The sequence below is a fragment of the Humulus lupulus genome, chromosome 6 (assembly GCF_963169125.1).
Source record: "Humulus lupulus chromosome 6, drHumLupu1.1, whole genome shotgun sequence".
In the NCBI taxonomy this organism is placed as follows: Eukaryota; Viridiplantae; Streptophyta; class Magnoliopsida; order Rosales; family Cannabaceae; genus Humulus; species Humulus lupulus.
This window is the reverse complement of record NC_084798.1, coordinates 222,199,423-222,222,575: the sequence shown is the minus strand read 5'-3', so window position 1 is coordinate 222,222,575 and position 23,153 is coordinate 222,199,423. Positions and strand designations below refer to the sequence as shown.

General features: G+C 30.8%; 2 protein-coding genes across 2 annotated transcripts; one reads left to right on the top strand and one right to left on the bottom strand.

Annotated features, from left to right (window-relative positions):
- Positions 1 to 2,009: 2,009 nt before the first annotated feature.
- On the top strand, positions 2,010 to 4,968 carry LOC133786169 (cytochrome c oxidase assembly protein COX15-like). Its single transcript, XM_062225379.1, has 6 exons — positions 2,010 to 2,220; positions 3,055 to 3,386; positions 3,430 to 3,675; positions 3,799 to 3,909; positions 4,161 to 4,292; positions 4,381 to 4,968. The coding sequence occupies exons 1-6, from the start codon at positions 2,010 to 2,012 to the stop codon at positions 4,549 to 4,551; spliced, it is 1,203 nt and encodes a 400-aa protein (XP_062081363.1). The 3' UTR covers positions 4,552 to 4,968.
- A 1,966-nt stretch (positions 4,969 to 6,934) lies between these two features.
- Positions 6,935 to 15,922, bottom strand: LOC133783524 (wall-associated receptor kinase-like 9). Its single transcript, XM_062223179.1, has 4 exons — positions 15,839 to 15,922; positions 13,130 to 14,090; positions 12,511 to 12,618; positions 6,935 to 8,195 (listed from the first exon to the last, which is right to left on the bottom strand). The coding sequence occupies exons 2-4, from the start codon at positions 14,049 to 14,051 to the stop codon at positions 6,994 to 6,996; spliced, it is 2,232 nt and encodes a 743-aa protein (XP_062079163.1). The 5' UTR covers positions 14,052 to 14,090; positions 15,839 to 15,922; the 3' UTR covers positions 6,935 to 6,993.
- Between the last annotated feature and the right edge of the window lie 7,231 nt (positions 15,923 to 23,153).

Below are 23,153 nucleotides of genomic sequence, written 5' to 3'. Positions count from 1 at the left end.
ATAACAACACTCATATAAATAAATAAATGCACACTGTATATAAAGACATACCTATAAAAATAAACTTGCGTTTATAACTACACCGATGGTTTCCGAAAGTATTCACGCAAGTACTATCTTCAGAACATCTCGAGATTTTCTCATTGCATTCATCAATATCTGACAATTAATTTGTAAATAATTTTTTTTGTTAATATATATTTGAAATAAAACTAATTATATATAGACTATAAAAAATAAAATTAATAGAACTAATAATAAGTCCTAACTAATGGAAGTCATTAACAATCTTTATGTTAAAAATGTGTCAAAAAATAAGTGTACATACGAGTGAGAAAAGAATATGATGAGCTGACAATATATATATATATATAAATAAATGCATACAATATAATAGGGTCACATATAACACAATAAAACATCTAAGCATATGGAAAATATATTGTAGGCGCTTCAAAAAGAGTTCTAGGGGTGGGTTTTTGTGTATTCTTGACACATGAACAATTTTCGGCATAGTTTTTTTTATGACCGTGTATATTGAAGTTATTTAGAGCATCCTGAAAATTTTCAGAAAATTTTGAATAATTTACAGTGCCAAAAACTATATTTAAAACAGATTATTACACGCATGACTACTTCTTTTATGCATGTGGAAAACAACATGTTTGAACCTAGTTTTCGACACTGTATATTATTCGGAATTTTCTAAAAAATTTGCAAGATGCTTTAAATAACTAGAATATATATGGTCATAAAAAAATCGCACCAAATACTAATTCACAGGTCGGCGCGGTTTTTTTGTATGACTATATGTATTGTAGTTATTTAGAACATAGAATTCCGAATAATTTAACGTGTCAAAAATTAAGTTAAAAAATATTGTTTTCCATGCGCATAAAAAAATTAGTCAAGTGTGCTACAACCTGTTAGAACAATTTTTTCGGCATTGTAAATTATTCAGAATTTTTTAAAAATTTGCAAGATACTCTAAATAACTAGAATAAATACGGTCATAAAAAAAATAGCATCAAAAATTGTTCTTGGTAGCGCCTACAAAGAGGTGTACCGGTACGCTTCTTTTTTAGATAGCACCTACAAAGAAAAATCCTATATATACATATATATCTCTTTTATATAAAAAAGTGTGTAGATAACGAAAATCTTTTGTTTTAACGGTTTTTTTTTTTTTTTTAACTTTAACAGAATATTCTTATCTTTAAATTTAGATTATAAACATGATTAAAATTTAATTCAAATTAAATAAATAAATAATTAAACAAATGTATTTGCTATTTAATAATAATAATAATAATAATAATAATAATAATAATAATAACAATAATCATAATAATAATAATAATTTTATGAAAAAATAATATAATCAAAAGCATATTTTTATCAATTTCAACTAAGTATGTATTATTAAAATTCTAATAGAAGATTGAAAGTTTTTTACTTAATTTATTATTTTCTAAAATAAAATTTGAAAGAGCAAGTGGTAAATAAATATTTAAAAACTTATTTGAAATATAATTCATAATTTGTAATTTCATACACATTAGTTTGCATTAGAAATTAAAAACATTAATATTTTTTTTAAGAGTACAAAAAAAATTGTATTCTCTCATTTTCATATTTTTAATGGTTAAAAATATTTTATCTTTTTTTTACATATATATTTATAACATCAATAAGAATATTTTTTTGGTACAGTCTATTATATAAATATATATATACTAGATACAAGCAACATACAATATACACGTTTGCTTAGTTTTATTTATAGAATTTATTAATTATTTTTATTAAATTTATATTAATATCATATAAATTTTGAAATAAATATCTTATTTTAATTAAATAATATATTTATTTTTGTTTAAGTTCATGTTTGTTTTAATTTTTGAATTTCGAAGTGACAACAAAATATTATATATTATATGTTTAATGTAATATTAAATATTATACCTACTATTTTTTTTTTAGAAAGCAATTTGTTGTTATATTATATGTTCCGGAACCGATTATCACCATTTTTGTTGGTGAAGAGCAACCGTAAGGCTCTCTACAACCACCTCACCCAAGCAACATCATCTTCGTCTAGAGTTGCAAGGGAGGAGACATCTAGATTTTTCTCCACTGGAATCGTACGGAGAATTCTGCATGACTTCCGATCTTCCCCTAAGGTTCTTCTATCTTTATCTTTAGAACTAAGAGATTGTACTTTTCTAAATTTTGTTATATGGAAACTTGAACCAACTTCAAACACTTTGAGCTGAATTGATTAGCTTCAACTTCATTAAATGCCATTTCGAGACACCCAAAATGACTACTTTCTCATTTTTATATATATGTAATCCATAAAGCATTGTCATAGTAGTCATAGATTTGATTGTGGAGTTCTGTAAACTGTCATTGCAGTGGTAGATATTTTAAAAATCATAGGTTGGGATATCAGGAAACAATTTTTTTTTCAACTTTTGTGCTATGATATAAGTATATATATATATATATATATATATTGGTTCTTAGGACTTAAATGGCTGGTTCCTTGTCTGCTGTCTTTCTTTTTATTTCGTTTTCTAGATTTTTTGTTCTTTGCTTCATATCAGTGTGTGCTCTTACATTTAAGTTTATATGTAGATATTTTTATATTTTAGTTCTTACTGCATCAGCTAGCAGTAACCCAAGATTAAAGTTTAAAAATTTCAACTTGCAAAAATTCATTGGTTTCATAAATGCCATTTCGACCTCATTCCCTGCTTTAAAATTTATTTCTTGTAAGTATCATATATATATGTTTTTGGGTATCTAAGTACTTAGCTACATATTCAGCTATTATATTCTAAATTGCTAATTTGATAGCGGGAAGTAACCACAAAAGCAGAAAAGTCGATAGTTGCATATTATGCGTTTCTTATGGCGACCCTGTATTCCATGACATGACAATTAAATGTAATGAAAGTCCTTGTTCTAACTCAGTTTCACTTGGGAATTGGAACACAATTCATGTATCATGTTCATGTAATTTAAATGTAATACTTGTGTAACAAGTTTATAATGCAATTCCGGGTCAGTATGTGCCATCTTTGAGAAATGTTTCCACCGTGCAATCTCTTAATGAAAAAAGTAATGAAGGACTGAAGCTACTTGTAAATGGAGGATCTCATGCTCAGAAAATGGTTGGGATATGGCTCTTTGGCTCTGCTGCTTGGGTGTTTAGTATGGTCGTACTTGGAGGTGTTACACGACTAACAAGATCTGGTCTTTCAATGACTGATTGGAAGTTCAGTGGTGGGCTCCCGCCTCTATCTGATGAGGAATGGTTACAGGAATTCGAGAAGTACAAGCTGTCCCCTGAATATAAAAAATTTGAAATAAAAAATGTTGCGGTTTGTGCTTTTAAATAATCTCTCTTTTTTCAAATAGGAACCGCCAACTGAATATGCACAGCCTAGAGTAAGCCCGTATCGGCTTGCAGCTCATCTCACTTCGGCATTTGTTATATACAGCGGCCTTCTTTGGACAGGTCTCTCGGTGGTAATGCCTGAACCACCTGCAGAATCAATGTCCTGGGTTAAGGGGGCTGCAAAAGTAAAGAGACTTGCTCTTCCTGTCAGCTTACTCGTCGGCATTACTGCTGTCTCTGGAGCATTTGTTGCAGGAAATGATGCTGTATGTAACTTCAACTGTTATTGTGTTGCTCATAATTTTTTACAAATTAATTAGTAGGTAGTATGCAATTTTTTTTGTTTTTTGCTAGTAGCATATCATGATAATGATTTTGTGAATTTCCAGGGACATGCCTACAATACTTTTCCGAAGATGGGCGACACATGGATACCTGAGGATGTTCTAGAAATGAAGCCACTTATTCGCAACTTCTTTGAGAATACCTCGATGGTACAGGTAATTTTCCTGTGGTGTTTCTTTACTGTGTATTAATGAGAGAATTCCTTAGCATGATTTAGGTTCAGTCTGTCATTGAATTTTGATTCATAGAGGTATTCACGAGATCTCAAATTCAGAAAAATATATTTTAATCCATTGAACTACGAGCTCAATGGCTCAAACTCCGCACGACCAGTAGTTTCCTGAAATCCGTGTGAACCTATACTCATCAATGTGATCATAGAATATTCCTTTGACCTCATTTACAGCTTGACCATCGTATCCTGGCAACAACCACTTTAGTTTCAATCGCCTCGTTATGGTGGTTAACGAGGAAGGTGGATCTTCATCCTGCAGTTCGATATTTGATTGGAAGCACTGTTGGCATGGCTGGTCTTCAGGTACATATGTTCCGATAACTCAATTTCTATTAATGTTCTTCTGACTATAAAGATCCAAACTTGGTTCCTCCCCTTGTAATCATTGCAGGTTACCTTGGGGATATCTACCCTTTTGTCATACGTGCCAGTTTCCCTGGGCAGTGCTCATCAAGCTGGGGCTTTGACACTAATGTCACTGATGATCCTTCTCATTCACACTCTGAGGAAGCCATCGCCCTTTCTTCTTAAATCTCTGCCTAAAGTTGCCAAGACAATCTAGCTTACTGCAAAAATTTATGCAAATCCTGCCCTTTTGGTTGGTGTTTCTGATCGTGAGTTCTTTCTTATTTTGTCATAAGAAAAATTCGTTTCATAAACGCATAATGCTCGGCTTTTGTTTTTTTTCTTCTTCTTCTTGTTTAGCTAATGTGATTTATTCAATTCCTCATTGTGGAACTTGAAACGTTATAAATTGAAAAAAAAATACAAGGTCAATTTTCCTTCCTGGATGGTGCTTCATGTTACAAGGGCCTTTGTGGTTAAAGAAACTTACCCCATTTTCGTTCATGGAGATCAACTAGAAAAAGCTTGATCGAAGAAGAAGTACCAGAGAACATTGATTGATCAGATAAGATTTTTGTACATTGGAATGAGGTTGTGAGAGAGTGGTGATAAAGAATAGCACGAGACTAGATAAAGTATTACAATATATTTTAATACCATCTCTTTCTTCAGTAGTCAATAATGCATGTTATATTGTTTAAATTTGTGTTGTAATAAATTATCTAATTGTTATATTGTAATAAGTTTTACAATAATGATATATGTACTTAAAATGTGCACCAAAATGAGAAGTGCATACAGAAGCAGAACATATAGTTTGTATCATTGGAGAGACTGCTTGAAGATTTTCTTCAATTTAATTAGATTGAAGAAAAGTTGAGATGAAAATTGTTGACGACCCACTACACAAATATTTGATTAAGAAATTTACTGCTAAAATACTAAAACTTTCATTTTTACTGACATTTAAATACTAAACTATTGTGTGCCGATTCATCATCTGATAGGACTATGTATGTGATCATGTTTAGTTTCTATAATCATAACTGACCAACCAAACTATAAAAAAAAAAACAGGAAATATACATATTTAAAAAAAAATTAGTAACAAATGGTACATTCTGCACTATTTTGGTCAATAAATTTCCTATAATATACAGATTAATCTTTTTTTTAATATACTAATTTAGTAACACATTGAAATATAATAATTTTAGTACCATCTAATAAGAGAAATTCCTATCAAATACCGTATATTTCTAAAATCAGTGACAAGTTTATAATGCTATTCAAGGTCAGTATGTGCCATGCATCTTTGAGAAATGTTTCCACCGTGCAGTCTATTAATGCTTAGAAGATGGTTGGGATATGGTTCTTTGGCTTTGCTGCTTGGGTGTCTAGTATGTTCGTTCTTGCACGTGTTAGAGCACTCACAATGGATGTTCTCCTCTATATTACAAAATACATCACTAAAACATACTTTATTATAATTTATCTCAAATTTTTACATTATACCATACATCAGTTTCTCTATTTTTTCTCTACATCGTTTAAATATTATATTTTTTAAAAAATATTTTATTCATTTTAAGAAATAAAATAATTAAATATATATATACAAAAATTTATAAAAAATAATAAAATATTTATAGCTTGATGAATAGTGTTTCACTACATATAGAGAAATACTATTCATTTAGATAAAAAAAAAAAGTTTACACCATTCATTGAAAGACTATTTAACAATTCTTTCTCTATATTATAAAGAATAAAATATTTTACCTTCTTCATTGGGAGTGCTCTTACACGACTACAATATTTGGTCTTTCGATGATTGAAACATTCCAAAAGTAGTCCACAATTTTAGGTTGTGTATATTCTAGCTTTTCATAATTTTGTTGACTATCCTTAGAATCTTTATCAATTATTTGTATCACCTCAAGTTCCATTGCTACTTTTTTCATGGCAGGTCGATTCCTTTAACTCAAATGTAAACATCTCTGTGCAAGGTCAACAACAATTAAGATCTCTTCTTTTGGTTCATTTTTGATAGCTTGATCATCAAGAATGTCAAAGAGACTAATTTTTTCCTCCATTGTCATTGTGAAATATGTCGCCAAGCATCTTCCTTCCTTTAACCCTTGTTGTAGATGTTGCTTTTTATCCAATCAAGGGCTCAACAAGAACCACTCCATATTAATTTTTCTTTTAATAAATAAATTATATATTTAGACGAAAAAATATATTAAGAATAAAGAGATGCTGTGTTTCGTACCAAAAGAGATCGAGTATCGATGAAGAGATTGAAAGGTCGTATATTTGTGTGAATATGCATGTTCACCATCATTCTCACCTACTTGTAAGAATAATATTTATGGAGATAATATTTATTAGATAGTGGGCAATAAAAATTCGTATAAAAAGAACTAATTAGAAAAATAAAAAGGCCAAAACCATACAAAAACACAAATACTACTATATTATATTACATAGTAAAAGTACCAAGCGTTGAATGCTAATATAATCAGATGAAACGAAAGTTAACAATATTAACCAATAAAGTAAACCACAATATATAATTGATTTCTCAAATTTAAGATAGAAAAAAATAAGTGAAGAGTACTATGTACAAAAAGGATATTACTATATTTGTTCACCCTTACAACAATGATAATTCTTGATGCAATGAGAAGCTAGTAGCAGCACTATCAAAAGTTAACTCTATTGACGATGTGGAATTATTCCAAGAGTCTGCAATTTCAGGTTGTGCATATGCTAACTTTACATAATCATGTTGACTACCCTTTGAATCTTTATTATCAATGACTTGTATCCTCTCTAGCTCCTTTGCTACTTCTTTCATGGTAGGTCGATTCTTTCCGCTCAAATGTAAGCATCTCTGTGCAAGATCAGCAACAACTATGATCTCTTTTTTTGGCGCATCTTTGAGAACTTGACCATCAAGAATGTCAAAAAGACTGTTTTCCTTCATTATCATTTTGAAATATGTCGCCAAACTTTTTCCTTCTTCAGTCCTTGTTGCAGATATTACTTTTTGTCCAGTCAAGAGCTCGACAAGAATCACTCCAAAACTATAAACATCACTCTTATCTGTAAATTGGCTTAATTGAAAATATTCTGGATCTAGATAACCAAATGTGCCATAAACTAAAGTGGTCAAGTGAGTTTGCTCTAAGGAAATAGTTCTTGATGTACCAAAATCTGCAACTTTTGCTCTCAATTTTTCATCTAGGAGTATGTTTGTAGACTTAACATCTCGATGATAAATTGGAAAAGAAGCCCCTGAATGTAAGTATGAAAGAGCTCCTGCAACTTCAGTTGCAATTCGCAATCGCATGCTCCATGTAAAAGGAAACTCTGCATTTTTGTGATGAATATACTCAGAAAGCGTTCCGTTTGGGACAAATTCATAAACTAGAAGTGGAACATCTGTCTCCAAACAACATCCCAATAGCTTGACAACATTTCTATGATTGATTTGCGTAAGAATAACAACCTCATTAATGAATTCAGATAGTTTGGCTTCATCAATTATTTTAGACTTCTTTATAGCAACAATCTTTCCATCTTCCAACATTCCTTTGTACACAGTTCCTTGACCTCCTTGGCCAAGAATTCTATCCATACTAAAATGATTAGTTGCCTTCTCTAACTCTTTTAAATCAAACAACTTGGTTTGTTCAACATTGTTTTCACTTGTTTGCATTTGTTGTTCCAACAAAAGACCTTTGAAAAATGCTTTCTTCTGTTGAACTGCTTTTCTTTTCTTTCTGAAATTGTGTAATCTCCACATGCCAAAAACTAGAATTAATGCTCCAGTAGGAAACCCAGCTCCTACACCTGTTTAACATGTATTAATAAATAAACATACATTTATAGAAATATGAAATATGTGATACTTTCTACACGCATTACTTTGTATTTTTGTTTATTTAATCTTCATTCATATCAACAAGTTTACTCTATGAGATGACCCACATACACACATTGCTTTGTAGAGTGACGTGAAATTTCTATTGTGTCACTTAAAAAGGGATGCAAATTAAGTGTCTCTTCTTTATTGTCGTAATGTTCGAGTAAAAAAGTGGCAAAATTCCAATTTCAAAACTTTATAGCTAATTTTTAACAATATTTCCCTTATTTGAAAATAAATTTATAAAGATGAGTCGAAGGACAATGCCTGGGCTTGAGGCTTCTGCGAGATCGGCGGGGAGTTGAAGACGACATCGTCGGAGGTCCGATCTCGACTGATGTAGGTGAGGTGCCTGGCAGCAGATAGACGGCGAGATTGGGTTTATCGGTTTGTAGACTCATTCTTGTTAACTTATTTTTATTTTTGAACTTTTTCCCCCAAAACCTAGATATGAAAACTCATTCTTGAGGTATTTTTTTTTCTGACTCCACTACTAGAAATATAGGCTTTTACTTCGTTTTTTACACATAGAATATAAAAAAACTGAAGTAAAAGCCTTTCAATGGGTTTTTACTTCGCTTTTGGGAATGGTAGAACATAAAAAAAAGGCTATTACTTCGGTTTCTTAAAAAAACGAAGTTAAAATAAAAAATAGACAAGGGTCATGTTTGGTTTGCACACTAAATCGGGGCTTTTTACTTCGGTTTTTATGAAAAAACCGAAGTGAAAAGTGGAGCAACCAAACGCGGCCCTGAAGGCTTTTACTTCGGTTCTTATATAAGAACCGAAGTAGAAAGGGTACTTTCTACTTCGGTCCTTATATAACAACCGAAGTAGAAAGGGTACTTTCTACTTCGGTTCTTATACAAAAACCGAAGTAGAAAGTACCCTTTCTACTTCGGTTTTTGTATAAGAACCGAAGTAAAAGAGTTTTAATACCCTTAATATATAGCTCCCACGGCTCATTCGTCTCTCTGAAGCAAAAATCCCAAACGCCAAACCCAGAAAACCTCCATTGTTGTCGTACTCCCACGAGGGTTTCACAAAATATACCATTTTGTATGTTTTTTTTACCATTTGAAACCATTTTTCTTACTTAAGAACAGAAATATTAGTTCCATTTTTATTTTTGAGGAAGAAAATAAAGACTTTGAGTGTGGGTATTTTTAGGGTTCGAAAATGGGTATTGTTATTGGACTTTGGCTGGTTTTCTTACATTAAAATAAGTTCTTGAGCTTCAAAAAAGGTATGAATCACTAAATCTTTGTTTGTATGATTTTTTTTTAATTTTCTATAATATTTTCATATTTTTTTCTTATAGATATAATGTGTTTATTATATATAGGTTTTAGAGTTGCTAATATTGATTTAGAGGTTATTTTGAGCATCAAAGAAGGTTTGTTACCTTAAAACTTTGTTTGTGTTAATTTTTTTATATTATTCCGAATTTAATACTTGTTTTTTAGTATATTTGTGTTATATATTTTTTTATTTTGTTATTTTATATAATGTTATTAATTATATAAATATATATATATTAGTAAAATTTAAAAATTGTTGTGACTTGCTATTTAAATTTCTAAACATAGCTTCAATAAGTAATGTTGTTGCCAATGTTAGAACTTGAAATGTTTGGATTATTAGTGACATTTGTTTTTTGTTTTCTATAACTAGCTAGCTTGATATGTTGTTTGATGATTATGTAGCTAGTTTAATTAATTATGTAATTGATTTTTATTTATTTTTGATTAAGCTTTTTAGTAGGGTTGTTGATTTAGTTGCCAATTCGGTATTGATTTTGGGTGACTTCAAGAGTAATATTGGAGGTGAGTAATCTTTAAATTTTATTTATTACTATTGCAATATTTATTTATAAAATTAGAGTTAAATCTTGCATGCTTTACTTTAGTGAAGTAGGTTCTGGGAAATTTGTTGTTGGTGGTGATATAAGGATGGAATTATGTATGTTGATTTTGTGTTTGTTTGTGTTGAATTTATATATAATTATAAAATTGGGATATGCTACAAAAACAAAGGAAACTCTGCTAATTTTTTATAGATTTTATTAATTGTTTTTCTTTTTCAATTTGCACACTATGTCGATATATTTTGTGTGTTATTTACAGATTTTAAAAATTTTGGAGATGTTAAAATGCAGTTGTTATGCTGCCGAAATTTTGTTAGACTTAGGAAAATTTAATAATTAAACTTCAATTATGTTTGATGTTCTAGAAAAAAGAACTAGGAGTGGAAGATGTAGATGGATATGAAATTTGGACAAGAGCGCGAGAAACGAAGAAGACTCTTGTCGAAGATAATTTGGACAAAAAAATTGAAGAAAGAGATGCAAGTGTTTTAAAGCAAAGTAAGAAATTTTTTTAAGTGTTTTTACAAGTTACTAATTTAATCTATCATTGGTTTGTTTCGTAGAATGAACTAAATGACAAAGTTACTAGTAGTCATATTGTCGCCAAGGATCGGGAGGACATCTTGCCAATCCAACAAGAATAGTTAAGCCGATTGATGACTTAAATTTATTAGTAAGACTATTTTGTTTATACATACCTTTAGTTTTATGTGAATGTATATATAAATGTTTATATTATTTTAATTAATTACAATTATGTGAATGTATATATGAATGATTAGGTTATTCTACTTAAAAATTATGTGAATGTATAAATATTTAATTTTATAAGAATTTTAATTCTAAGTGTATAAATTTTGTGATTTTTATTTCTGTTATAAATTAAATGAAAATAAACCAATTCCAATTGTAAAAATATATATAACTATAAATTCATATAATTAGACTATTTAAAATAATTAGGGCAAAAAAAAAGAAAAAAAATAGAATTGGGTCATTTAAAAATAATTAGAAATAATTATTAAAAAAAATGGGGTGGGGGGGTTTCTACTTCGGTTATTATGTAAAAAGCGAAGTAGAAAGTGGGGTTTCTACTTCGGTTTTTACATAATAACCGAAGTAAAAAGTGGGGATTCTACTTCGGTTATTATGTAAAAACCGAAGTAGAAACCCCACTTTCTACTTCGCTTTTTACATAATAACCGAAGTAGAAAGTGCCCAACAAGGAAGCATACCCCACTTTCTACTTCGGTTATTATGTAAAAACCGAAGTGGAATCCCCACTTTCTACTTCGGTTTTTACATAATAACCGAAGTAGAAAGCCTATTTTTCACTTCGGTTTTTAATTACTTTTTACTTCGCTCCGAACTACTGCGGTTGCAAATTTTAGCGAAAACCGAAGTAAATCCAGCTTAAAAACCGAAGTAAAAGCCCTTTTTTCTTGTTGTGCTCGAACTATGGAGCAAATTCTGAGCAACTCTTGAGATGGTCCAACTAGGTAGTGACACATGTCACCCTAGTCACCACCTAACTAATGGATATCAATAGACTAAGAGTGACGAAATTACTATTATACTAATTTTTGGTATCCACTAAAAAAAAGATTAAGTCTATGATGCATACAAATCTCAAACTTTAGGGTAGTTTTGGTGCAAACATTTTTATTATTTATTATGGCAAAATAGCTTCAATTTATTTATTTAAAATTTGTGATAGATTTAAAATATATTTATAAATTTTTATTAAAATATGATTGATTAAAATATATGGATATTGGTAGTAAAAATACATAATGTTTCAACACGGTTATAGTTAAATTCCTAATTTTTTTTTCTTTTGCATCAAAAGTACATCTTATTACGCTTTTTTGATAATGGTAGGTACCTATCAGTTAAGATGTGATTATTTCTTTTGGAGATGTGCTATAATTTCTTAAGAATTGATAAATTTAAAAGATATTTTCACTTCTAGTTTTATTCAAATATTAATAAAAAAAAATATAATATAATGAAGTTGTTTTACTCACAAAATTTGTTGCGAGTAAAAGTATAAGATTTTTTTTTAAAATGAGAGTAGGTGGATAGATGAGTTCTAATAGTAGAATAGTTATCTTAATTACATTATTTTATTATTTAATTTGTATATATGCGTGAAATTTTTAAATTTTGTTCCATTATATATTTCCAATATATATTATTATTGATTTTTATTTTTGGTGGAATGAATTCCTAGATGCACTACTATTATGAATTTTTACTATGTTTTACGTTAGTTAACCAGTAAAAAATATTATTTTATGAATCACAAAGAAAATTATAAATATAAATATATATATATATATATATATATATATGAATTTGATACAAAGACATACCTATAAAGATAGCCATGCGTTTATAACTACAGTGATAGTCCCCGAAAGTGTTCACGCAAGTAGAGCCTCCAGAGCATAACGATTTGTACTCAATGCATTCATTAATATCTGAGAATTAAATAGCACATAATTTTTTTAGTTAATATAAAATTTATTATTTATTTATTATCATTAATATACACTATAAAAAAAATATTACTGTAACTAATAATAAGTCCCGACTAATTAAAAAGTGCGGAAATTATTGGTTTTATTTGTTAATTTTAACATAATATATCTTTAAAACAAACAAAAAAAATAAATATTTATGCATATTATAAAATATATCATTATTATTATAAATATTTTGTTTTAATTTTTCATTTTGTAAGTTTATGTTATTCTTTTATATATAAATATATATAATATTAATTATTTATTTAAAATTTATATGAAAATAATACAAATCTAATATATATATATATAATTGATAAATTCTACAAATAAAACTAACGACCGACGTGCAGATTTGTATCTAGCTAGTATATATATATATATATCAATATTTATATATGTATATAGTAAATGAAAGTTTAATATTTATATACAATTATAATTAATATTTGTCGGAGAGGTTTACCTTGATTACACCCACCCACCAGATAGGGATTCCCTCGAAGTCCATACTTGCACGAACAATGATCTATCCGATCTGAAGAGGATTCTAATAAATTATCATAGTCCTCCGTCGAAGTTCGACAATAGAAGTTGATAGTTTCGGTTGGCATATCATGTGTTTTAAATACATCGAAATACGTACGGTTAAGGGACCAACTTAGCCGGACGGGAACATAATCCAGATTACCAAATGTTTTATGTTTACCAATTTCATCATAATCTATCAAGAATGCATATTTGCATTGGCTATGATTTGCAGGAGTACCAGAAGAATCATTATCCATGGAGATTTCGAACGTGTCGCCCACAACCTTCGAAGGGCTGACGAAGGAAGTGGTACAACATTCAACGCCATCGCAATTTCTCAAATCAATATGACTAGTTGATGTAGTTGTTGTACTATTGGATGAGCATCCATTCTGGAAGAGCATGTTGCCTGACCTTGTTTTGAACGTGGCAAGGACACCACCACTTACTGCAATGAATACATTGTCACGCGAATAGTAAAACGGGGTTCCTGTTAAATTTGCTGATTTTTGCCTTGTCTTGTTTCCGCAATCGAAGAAACTAATGGGGTTTCTCACCACAATCCATTGGGAATCGTAATAATCCATTGGGAAAATATTAAGTACCTGTAGCTGAGTGTGTTTGAGAACAGGCGTGGAAGAGCTGTTGTCGCAGGAGATTTCGAATCGTTCGTCAAGAAAACATTCGGATGGTCCAATTCCGAAAGGGTATGGAATATCTACATCTCCACACTTGGCTTGGCAATAATCTTGTTTTGCAATGGATGAAGCTAGTGTGGACATTATTGTCGTTAATGATGATCCAATCATAATAACATTAACAAACAAGTAGTAGTAGTAGTTCGGCAGACTCATCATCAGTGCCTCTTTCTTCTTTATTGATCACTTATTTGTTATCTGGTATCACATTTAATCAAAAAAACACACATGTATAGTACTTCAATGGTGAATTAAACTTCAGTTTGAATATATAAATAATAAAAAATACTATAAATTGATAAGCAAATATCTAATTAATTAAGATACCATTTTAGCAATAAGTCAAACTAAAAAATATAAGGTTAATTAAACAACTATTTGGTATATTGTGTTTTTATCAAAATACACACTTAGTACCCCATGTTATTGATAATATTGTTTATTTAGTACCCTATAATTTAAAATTTTACATATTTGGTATCTTAAACAAATTTGATTAATGAAATTTTATCAATACGAACAAACTATCCTCAATTATATGGATTTCAAATTCAAATTTAATTATTTAATTACATATAACTTAGAACAATTTATTAGTCATATTTATAAAATTTTATTGATCGCATTTGAGTCCAAGAACCAAATATGTACAATTTTAAATTATAAGATACTGAATGAGTATTACTGAAAATATAAGATACCAATTCTGTATTTTGATAATACACAAAATACCAAATATGTATTTACCCGAGATATATTAATATATAATATCTAAAAGCATGAAGTAATTACTAAATTCACTTGTATATATATTTTATAACTTGCAAATATATAATTTAAAACTTGATTTCGAGTACTCATATAAAAAGAGTAAAAAATAATTTATGGACATCATCAAGGAAAGTATGATAGAGTGCTAATATCAGAGGATACTTCTATAGTATGTTCCAAGAAAGAGACATATTGATACACTTTTCGTGCTTCCAGTTATAATCTTAATTTTTTTATATAACAATATACAATATATTTATTTACTATTTCACATATGGATCAAATTTTTAATGATAGTGTACAATTTTTTTATAAATTTTGAATAATTCAACGTCCCTTATACAAATAAAGGTAACCTTCAATGACAACTTTATAGTCACAATATATATTTTGTGTGACTAAATATTACTTTTAGTAACAACAAAATATTACTTGTGACGAAAAGGTCATACATAATCACAAGTTGTCATTAATGTAGTTTTAGTCACAACCTATTATTTTTTAGTGATAAAATTTGTTGTGACTAAAAATACATTTAGTGACAACAAATTGTGATTTTTTTTACAAATACTTTTAGTCACAGACTTCTTAGTGATGACATAGGTAAGATGATTTTTCTTTAGTCACAAAATTTATTATGACTAAAACTAAGATTTTTTGTAGTGCCAAAACCAAGAATCAAACAAATCTATTTGATAAAAAAATTTCACGTGCTGAAAACAAGAAAAATGTAATGGAATGCCCCTTTTGGGGATGTATTATAGAATTACACTACATAATAATGGAATTTTTTTGGTGCAAGCAACTTGTTTCAAACATAAAAGAAAAAACATGCATGTATGCAATAAACTATTTAAATTTTGATTTCGACACTCTAAATAATCTCAAACTTTTTGAAAATTTATGGGAATAACACTAAAAATTATGAATTCTGTTATATGTACAAGTTACTTTGCCTTGTAGCTCAAAATAATAAATTATATCTAGAAATGAATTGAATGATTCTGTGTAGAAATTTAAAATAAATACTCTACTTTCTCATAATTATAAAATAAACTATACATTGAGAAGAAAGTAGATAAATAAGAAATTAAAAAACATCAAAAATAAATATAGAGGGATAAAATTATTTCCAAGAAACAGCAAGATATAGTATGAGTCTATGTGTTACTTACCAAAAGAGATCGAGCGTTTTTTATATTTCCCAGAGAGATCGACAAGGAAAGTGTTAATTATTTTTTCATCAATGAGAAACTAGGAAGGTATATTTGTGTGAGTATATGTGTGTTTTAGTGAGAATATATATAATATTTCAAAGATACATGAAATTAATTTAGGGAAAAAAGAAAAAGAAAAAAAAAAGACTTGTAGCAAATATAGAAGAATCGAGGAAACATCCACAGTTGAAAAGTCTTAGCTGAACTAAGAAAGAAGACTCGAGGAAACAAAAAGTCTTAATTTGCTTAGACCCTACCTTTTTAATTGTCTGTGTTTGGTCCATGTATCATCGACTAGTACTTGATGTGGTCCAGTAGTCAAGTCATCAATCAATATTTATGTTCATAAATTATATGAAAAGACATATTTTAGCTTGATGAACGAAGTCATTTATATGATCAATCATAATGCTTTAAAATAGTTGGATAAGAATGAAAAATTTGCAAGTTGAATAGGTCCATTTATAGACTTAAGCAAGCTTCTCGTTCTTGGAATCTTAGGTTTAATGAGATAATCAAAACATATGACTTTGAACAAAATATTGATGAGCCTTGTGTTTTCTAATTAAGGGAAAATCAAATAGTGGTATTTCTGGTTCTTCATGTAAATGATATCTTACTCATTGGAAACAATGTTAAGAAATTATCATATGTGAAGAATTGGCTGAGCACTCAATTCTAAATGAAGGATTTGAGTGAAGCGAGTTATGTTCTAGGTATCCAGATCATTAGGGATAGAAAGAACAAACTCTCAGCTCTATCTCAAGCAACTTACATTGATAAAGTGCTTGAACGTTTCTCAATGACAAATTCCAAGAAAGGACGTCTACCATCCCGCTGTGGAATTCATCTTTTAAAAAAAAAACAGTCTCCCTAGACTCCTGAAGATGAAGATGCAATGAGAAAAGTTCTTTACGCATCTGCAGTTGGAAGTCTGATGTATGCTATGTTGTGTACTAGACCAGATACCTGCTATGCAGTGGGAGTAGTGAGTAGGTATCAGTTAAACTCAGGACCGAAACATTGAATAACAGTTAAACATATCCTGAAACATTTAAGACAGACTAGGGATTATATGTTAGTCTACAAGGGTGGTGTTTTGAACCTTGTAGGCTTGTAATGACCCAACTATTTCTAAGACCTTGGACCATCAGATCTACTATACATAGCTACTATTTTGGGAAAGATACATAAGAAATAATATAACTTTATTAAATCTCGAAATATTGTATCAAATACATAATAATAGAAAATATGGCATGGGTACCCATTGTTTAAAACATAAAACATAATTTTAAACTAAAGAAAATTGTTTACAAAACTAAATGCGAAAAAACATGATTTAAAAGACTAAAAATAAATAACTTCATCCTCAATCGACACGCAGTCCACACATTCCATCCACCCTCAACACACAAGCCAAGCTACCAAGAATCCTTCCGCCTTCCATATTCATTTTCCTGCATCACACTAAAAATAAAAGAATGAGCCTAATGCCCAGCAAGGAAAAACTACTAACACCATAAACATACACATAAAATCATATCATAACATATGCTATAAACATATCATAACATATACTAAAAACATATTATAACATATACTATAAACATATTATAACATATACTATAAACATATTATAACATATTCCATATAAGACTATACTAATAATGGTCATTATGACATGTAATAAATCATCTACGTCCCCTGTCTAATATTTGAGGTTTGTTAGATCACATATAATGTATGATAACACATCTACGTCCCCTGTCTAATATTTAAGGTAGGGTAAATCATATGTAGTGTATGATAACACATCTACGTCCCCTATCTAATATTTGAGGTAGGGTAAATCATAACATAACATATTAAAACATAAACTTATCATAACATATTATACATAACATAACATATCATTAAAACATACAAGATCTAGCATATTTTCCTTACCAAAACCGGGATGCGAGAACAAATGCGGGGGCTTGGAATACTCCTAAAACCAGCAATAGAATGGTGAGTATTTCTTAAAAGAAAGAGATGAAAAGACTAGAACTAAACCACCAAGAGAAATATTACCGAAAAGACACCTTAAGTTCAAAGAACTTAAAAATCTAACCACAAAATCATAACAAAAGTTAGAACCTGAATGAAAACTAAAGAAACTAAGGAATCAAACAGGATTGAACTTAAGAATATGGGTACCTTTGTTAACCTTATAGATGGCCTAACTTCAATACTGAAAAATAAATGTAAGATGTAATCAAGAGTTTGAGAAAATGAAAGGTTTCAAGATTCATCCATATGCTTGTTTAGTTACTTGGCTACTTGATTTACAAAAATACACAAGTAAATAGTTCACATCCCAACATTTACTTGGAAAATCTAAAATTAAAGTCCATAGTTTTTCAAACAAAAGTTCATTTGAGTTATAAAGTTCTTTACTTTAAAAGCACAATGTTAATCTTATGAAAAATCTAAAAATGACAAAATACCCAAGGGCAATAATGCAATAGAAGATTAGACATAAAATTATGTATCAATATTACTTTTACTAATTAGAAGCACATAGAAAGAGCATGACTAATCCTATATACTATTAGCATAAGTAAATAAAGATAACAAAATAAAGATAGAGATGAAAGAACATAAATAACTCAAATATATTACATTACGAACATAGTAAATCAAAGTAGCAAAATAACATCACTTGCATATGGAATCATCCCTAACCTTCCTAGGAAGATTAGGCCATTATGCTCATGATTCTCACAAAATTATGAGAAGTAAATATGAGAAGAAAGTGAGTGGAAATTTTGCTATAGTTTCTGTACTCTAAAAATTACATACCAAATGTGAAGAAAGTGTCCCTATTTATAGATGGAGAAAATGACTAAAAAGAAATTAAACAACAAAATGGGGTTTACAAAATAAATCTGAAATATTAATAATAAAATATGATTTTGAAAAATCAAATCTTATTATTAATATTACCCTAGCTATTTTTGTGTATAGTCAAAATGCTCCTTTTCTAAAATACCACAAAAACATGATCTTTAAAGCTCAAAATAGCAATTTACAAAGCCCAATACCCACAAAACATGATTGGTGACACAAGAGGGTTTTGACCCATTTTTGGCCAATGAAAACGTGCCACATGGGCGGCTGGGTTGAAGAGAAGGCTGATGGGCTGTTGCAATTTGGGCCAAAGGCTGGGATCCTTGGGCGTGAAGATGCTGCTGGAAGGAGTGGGCCTGCGTTGGGCTGGCCTTTGTTTGGGCTGTTGGGTAGCTTTGTTGAAGGAAAAAGGAAGCTTGGTGATAACTCTACAAAATAGAGTTATTTTACCATATTTTATATGCTAATTGTTACTTAGTTCTTGAGTTTTTAATTAACTTATTAAGTTTTTATGTAATTTTTAATTTATTAGTCTTATTGTAGTTTTCTAGATTTTTATATGTTTTTATAGATATTTTATTATAATATGTTGTAGTTTAATTATTTGGAATTTGTGTTGTTAGATTATAAGTAAAAAAAATGTGATTTTATTGAACTTAATTGCCAAAGTAAATTAAATTTCAATTAGTATTTTCATGGAATCAATATGAGTTATTTTATAATTGAAAATATTTGATTCTAATTTAATATTTACTTATTTTGTAGGATGTACTTTGCAATTTTTTTATGCTTGAAAAAGAAGAGAAAAGGAAATAAAAGTGGCATTTTTGTAGAAAAAGTAAAGAAATTTTGGCATTTGTTCAAAGGCCCATAAGCAGCCCCAGCCCAATGAAGCTCCTCTTGCCATCACTTGCCGCTGCCTCTCCCTCACAGCCATGCTCAATTCTCCAGCCGCCACCTGTCCCAAACTCCTCCATCATTCAGCATCACTTCCATCATATAACCAGCCCCTTGGCCAAACGTCCTTCAATATTGCCTAGCTCACGTTCAGCAGGCTCAGCAAAACGGGCCAGCCTAACATCCAAAGCCCATCTCTCTTCCAGCAGCGCCAGGCCCACGGAGACATCCACCAGCCACCAGCTGCTGCCATTTCCTCCACTCGGCCCAGCCCACAAGCCCAACGCATGCCAGCCGCCTGCCACCAGCAGCCAAATAGCTGCATTTTCCCATTTTGAGCCTAAAATTGCCTAAGTGTACCATTTGTCCCCTATGTTCAAAATGTCAACTTTTTACCCATAATTTTTACCCAAAATCATCATCACTCCTACAATTACCCCCTACATACCATATTTATTTTATTTAATTAATCTAATCAATTTAATTAATTTTAAATTGATTATTTTAATAATCTCATTTTGGCTATAAATATGGTATTTCAAGACCATTTGGGGGTGCTTAATTTTTGGTTACCATCTTCCTTTCTCCCATTTTCTCTCTACCATCCTCTCTTCCATTTTGGGTTTTTCAAGAGCATTTTGCAAGTATGTATGTCATTTATTTTGTAATTTCTACTCTAGTTATGTGCTTCTAATCTTTTTCATAAGATTATTAAGATCATGATGAAGAAACTTGTAACTAGGTAATATTTATGTTGTATGTTGATTTCCCTTGTAATGCAACAAGTTTATGGATTTTTCTTCTTCATATATTTCTTTCATCTTAAATATCTTGTATTTTAGATTGTTAGAACATATTTACACTTTGTTCTTCATTAGTGCATAAACATAATATTCTTTATGTAAGATGTGTCATTAAATTGTACACATCCATGCTTAGAACAAAAATATTATGTTTTGCCTTATAAATAATGTTCGTTGATTTATTTTTTATTTTATTAGATTGATTTACACTAAATGCTTTGAAATTATAATTTTGAAAAGTGAAGAAAAAATCTATCTTTTTAGAAGTAATTTGTGCTTAAAATTATAAATCTATTTAGAAAATGATAGTTTAAATTATTTTAACTATCACTAAAACTTGGGAATCAATATACTAATAAATATTATTAAACTTACATTTTGTGGATTCTAGTATCTTAATAATCTTTTCTTTTAACACTTATTTTCAACTCATTATTGCTTTATTTTTATTCTCTTAAATAGCTTTATTTTTTTCAATCTTTTATTTTTTGTTCATAATATTAAAACTCATCAATCTTTGGAGCTAGGTTAGAATTTATTACTTTTGATTTAAAATAGTTTTCTCTTTTCAATTTTAGACAACTCCTTTGGGTTCGACATCCTTACTTACACGATCACTATTCTATATGAACGATTCGTGCGCTTGCGATTTATAAATTTTTAAACATACCCGTTTTGGGCCCATCACTTGGCTGCTTGTTGCTGGGACACGTGGAGTGAAGCTGCTAGGCCGAAGGAGGGACGTTGGAGCCTGCTGGTACGTTAAGAGGTGCATGGCAGAAGTGGTGCTGGGACGCATGGCGAGCTGTGGCAGTGACACCTGGCGGCTAGGCAAGGAGAAAAGATGAGGCTAGGCCTTTGGTTTGTGTAATGCCCCGAATTCTCCGATGTGTCTAACGGCATAAATAGTAGGTCGGGAGGGCCATACTTGCTTAATTATGTTATTAATTGATTAAATGCATGTATATATTGATTATATTATGATATGATATGAAATGCATGCATACGAGTCCATATTTACAGTTACAGGGGTGTGATGATAATTTGGCCCGTTGAGGGTAATTTGTGTATTTGGGTGCATGATATGATTTGTGAATGAGATTCTATTATTATGGAGATATATTCGAGCTAAGCGACATGAGACGGTTATTTTTAGTGGATTAGTGGTTTTACCATAACGGGGTCAATTTTGGGGTAATAGAAATGTTCATTTGGTGATAAATTTGGAATATTTGAGATCAGGGTGGAATTCTGGAGGTTTTGACTATAATGTCCCCGGGGGTGTTTTCGGGACCCCGAGCATTAGGTTTTATTTGAGGTTACTTAAGGTTGAAGTAGCTTATCAGATAGAACATACGATAGAAAACCTCTCATTCCCCTTCGTTAGTTCATTTTCGCCACCCGGAGCACATTTGACGAAATCTTGAGTTCTAGGAGTCGGAATCGAGTGAGGATCGAGGCATAGCGATCCTAGGAAAGATTAGAAGCTTCTTAACCGAAGGATTTGATGGAAAACAACCCAATAGAAGGTAATCGAAGTTTAAGTTTTGAGTTTTTCCGAGTTTCTAAACTTTGAATTGATTTTGTGAATTGTTGAGTTTTCGGTTTGTTCGAGCCTTGGGTTTTGAGGGTTTTGATGCATGGGGAAGCTTGGGATTTTTGTTTTGATGATTGGGGAATGTTTAGGTATGTTTTTAGAGGCTTTGAAGTGTTAGAAACGCGGTTGGGAATGGCCCAGGGTTGGGGGCCGCGGCCCTGTTCTTGAGCGCCACGGCCCTAGTTCGAAGAAGCAGGTGTCAGGAAATTGGCCTTGCTGGGCGTCGCGGCCCAGGCCGCAGCCCTAGCCTCAGAGAACCCTGGGGGCCGCGGCCCAAGGTGCTAGGGCCGCAGCCCTTGCCCTGTTTTCGCCCCGTTTGCTCGTTTTGACCCCGGGAACCTAGTTTTAGGCCTTGGGAGTGTCCTTACTACTTGGATTAGTTTGGATTGATCTCTTGGAGGCTAGATAATGGTTTGAGAACCCTTGATTATCATGATTATTGATGGTAACCCATATGTGTTGTGATTAGGTAACCGCTAAAGGACTAAAAGCTAAACCGTTCTCAAAGGTCGTTCTTTTGTTCATTCTAGCTCGAAACAAAGGTAAGAAACTGCACCCAAAGTGTGACATGCATGGATATTTGTGAGGCATGTTGATTGTATAAATATGGACATGGATTGAATACAGAATCGACAAAAGTGTTAGTATCAGATGTGAAGCTGTGACTTATTTGTCAGGTTCGGCAGTGATACTGGACACAGGTCAGGTAGCGCTGATTTATTTGTCAGAATGGCCTTAGCGTGAATCACGCAAGCCAACAGAGATTAGATCTAATCGAATACTAGCATTGAATGACTCAAGGAGCATTAATGCCTGACCGACCTTGAGGGTCGATGAATGAAAAAGAGCTTGGAGGCTAGTGGTTTACCTAACAGCCACTCTCCCGCTAGAAAACAGAGCTTGGAGGCTAGTGGCTTACCTAGCAGCCACTCTCCCGCTAGAAAACAGAGCTTGGAGGCTAGTGGCTTACCTAACAGCCACTCTCCCGCTAAAATCATGTGTTGTTCATTTGCTTGTTTGAAAGCTTTATGATTCAGTGTGATTATAATGATAATCATTTGATAATGTTTATGAAAAGTAT

What these genes read in the sequence shown, in the direction of transcription:
- LOC133783524 (XM_062223179.1), bottom strand. Translation starts at nt 14,051, where the DNA reads ATGATGAGTCTGCCGAACTACTACTACTACTTGTTTGTTAATGTTATT. An exon ending in GGTGGGTGGGTGTAATCAAG is followed by an intron (nt 12,619 to 13,129) that starts GTAAACCTCTCC and finishes TTTAATTCTCAG; the next exon opens with ATATTAATGAATGCATTGAG. An exon ending in ACGCATGGCTATCTTTATAG is followed by an intron (nt 8,196 to 12,510) that starts GTATGTCTTTGT and finishes CATGTTAAACAG; the next exon opens with GTGTAGGAGCTGGGTTTCCT.
- LOC133786169 (XM_062225379.1), top strand. Translation starts at nt 2,010, where the DNA reads ATGTTCCGGAACCGATTATCACCATTTTTGTTGGTGAAGAGCAACCGT. An exon ending in ATCTTTAGAACTAAGAGATT is followed by an intron (nt 2,221 to 3,054) that starts GTACTTTTCTAA and finishes TTGTGTAACAAG; the next exon opens with TTTATAATGCAATTCCGGGT. An exon ending in TTGGCATGGCTGGTCTTCAG is followed by an intron (nt 4,293 to 4,380) that starts GTACATATGTTC and finishes TAATCATTGCAG; the next exon opens with GTTACCTTGGGGATATCTAC.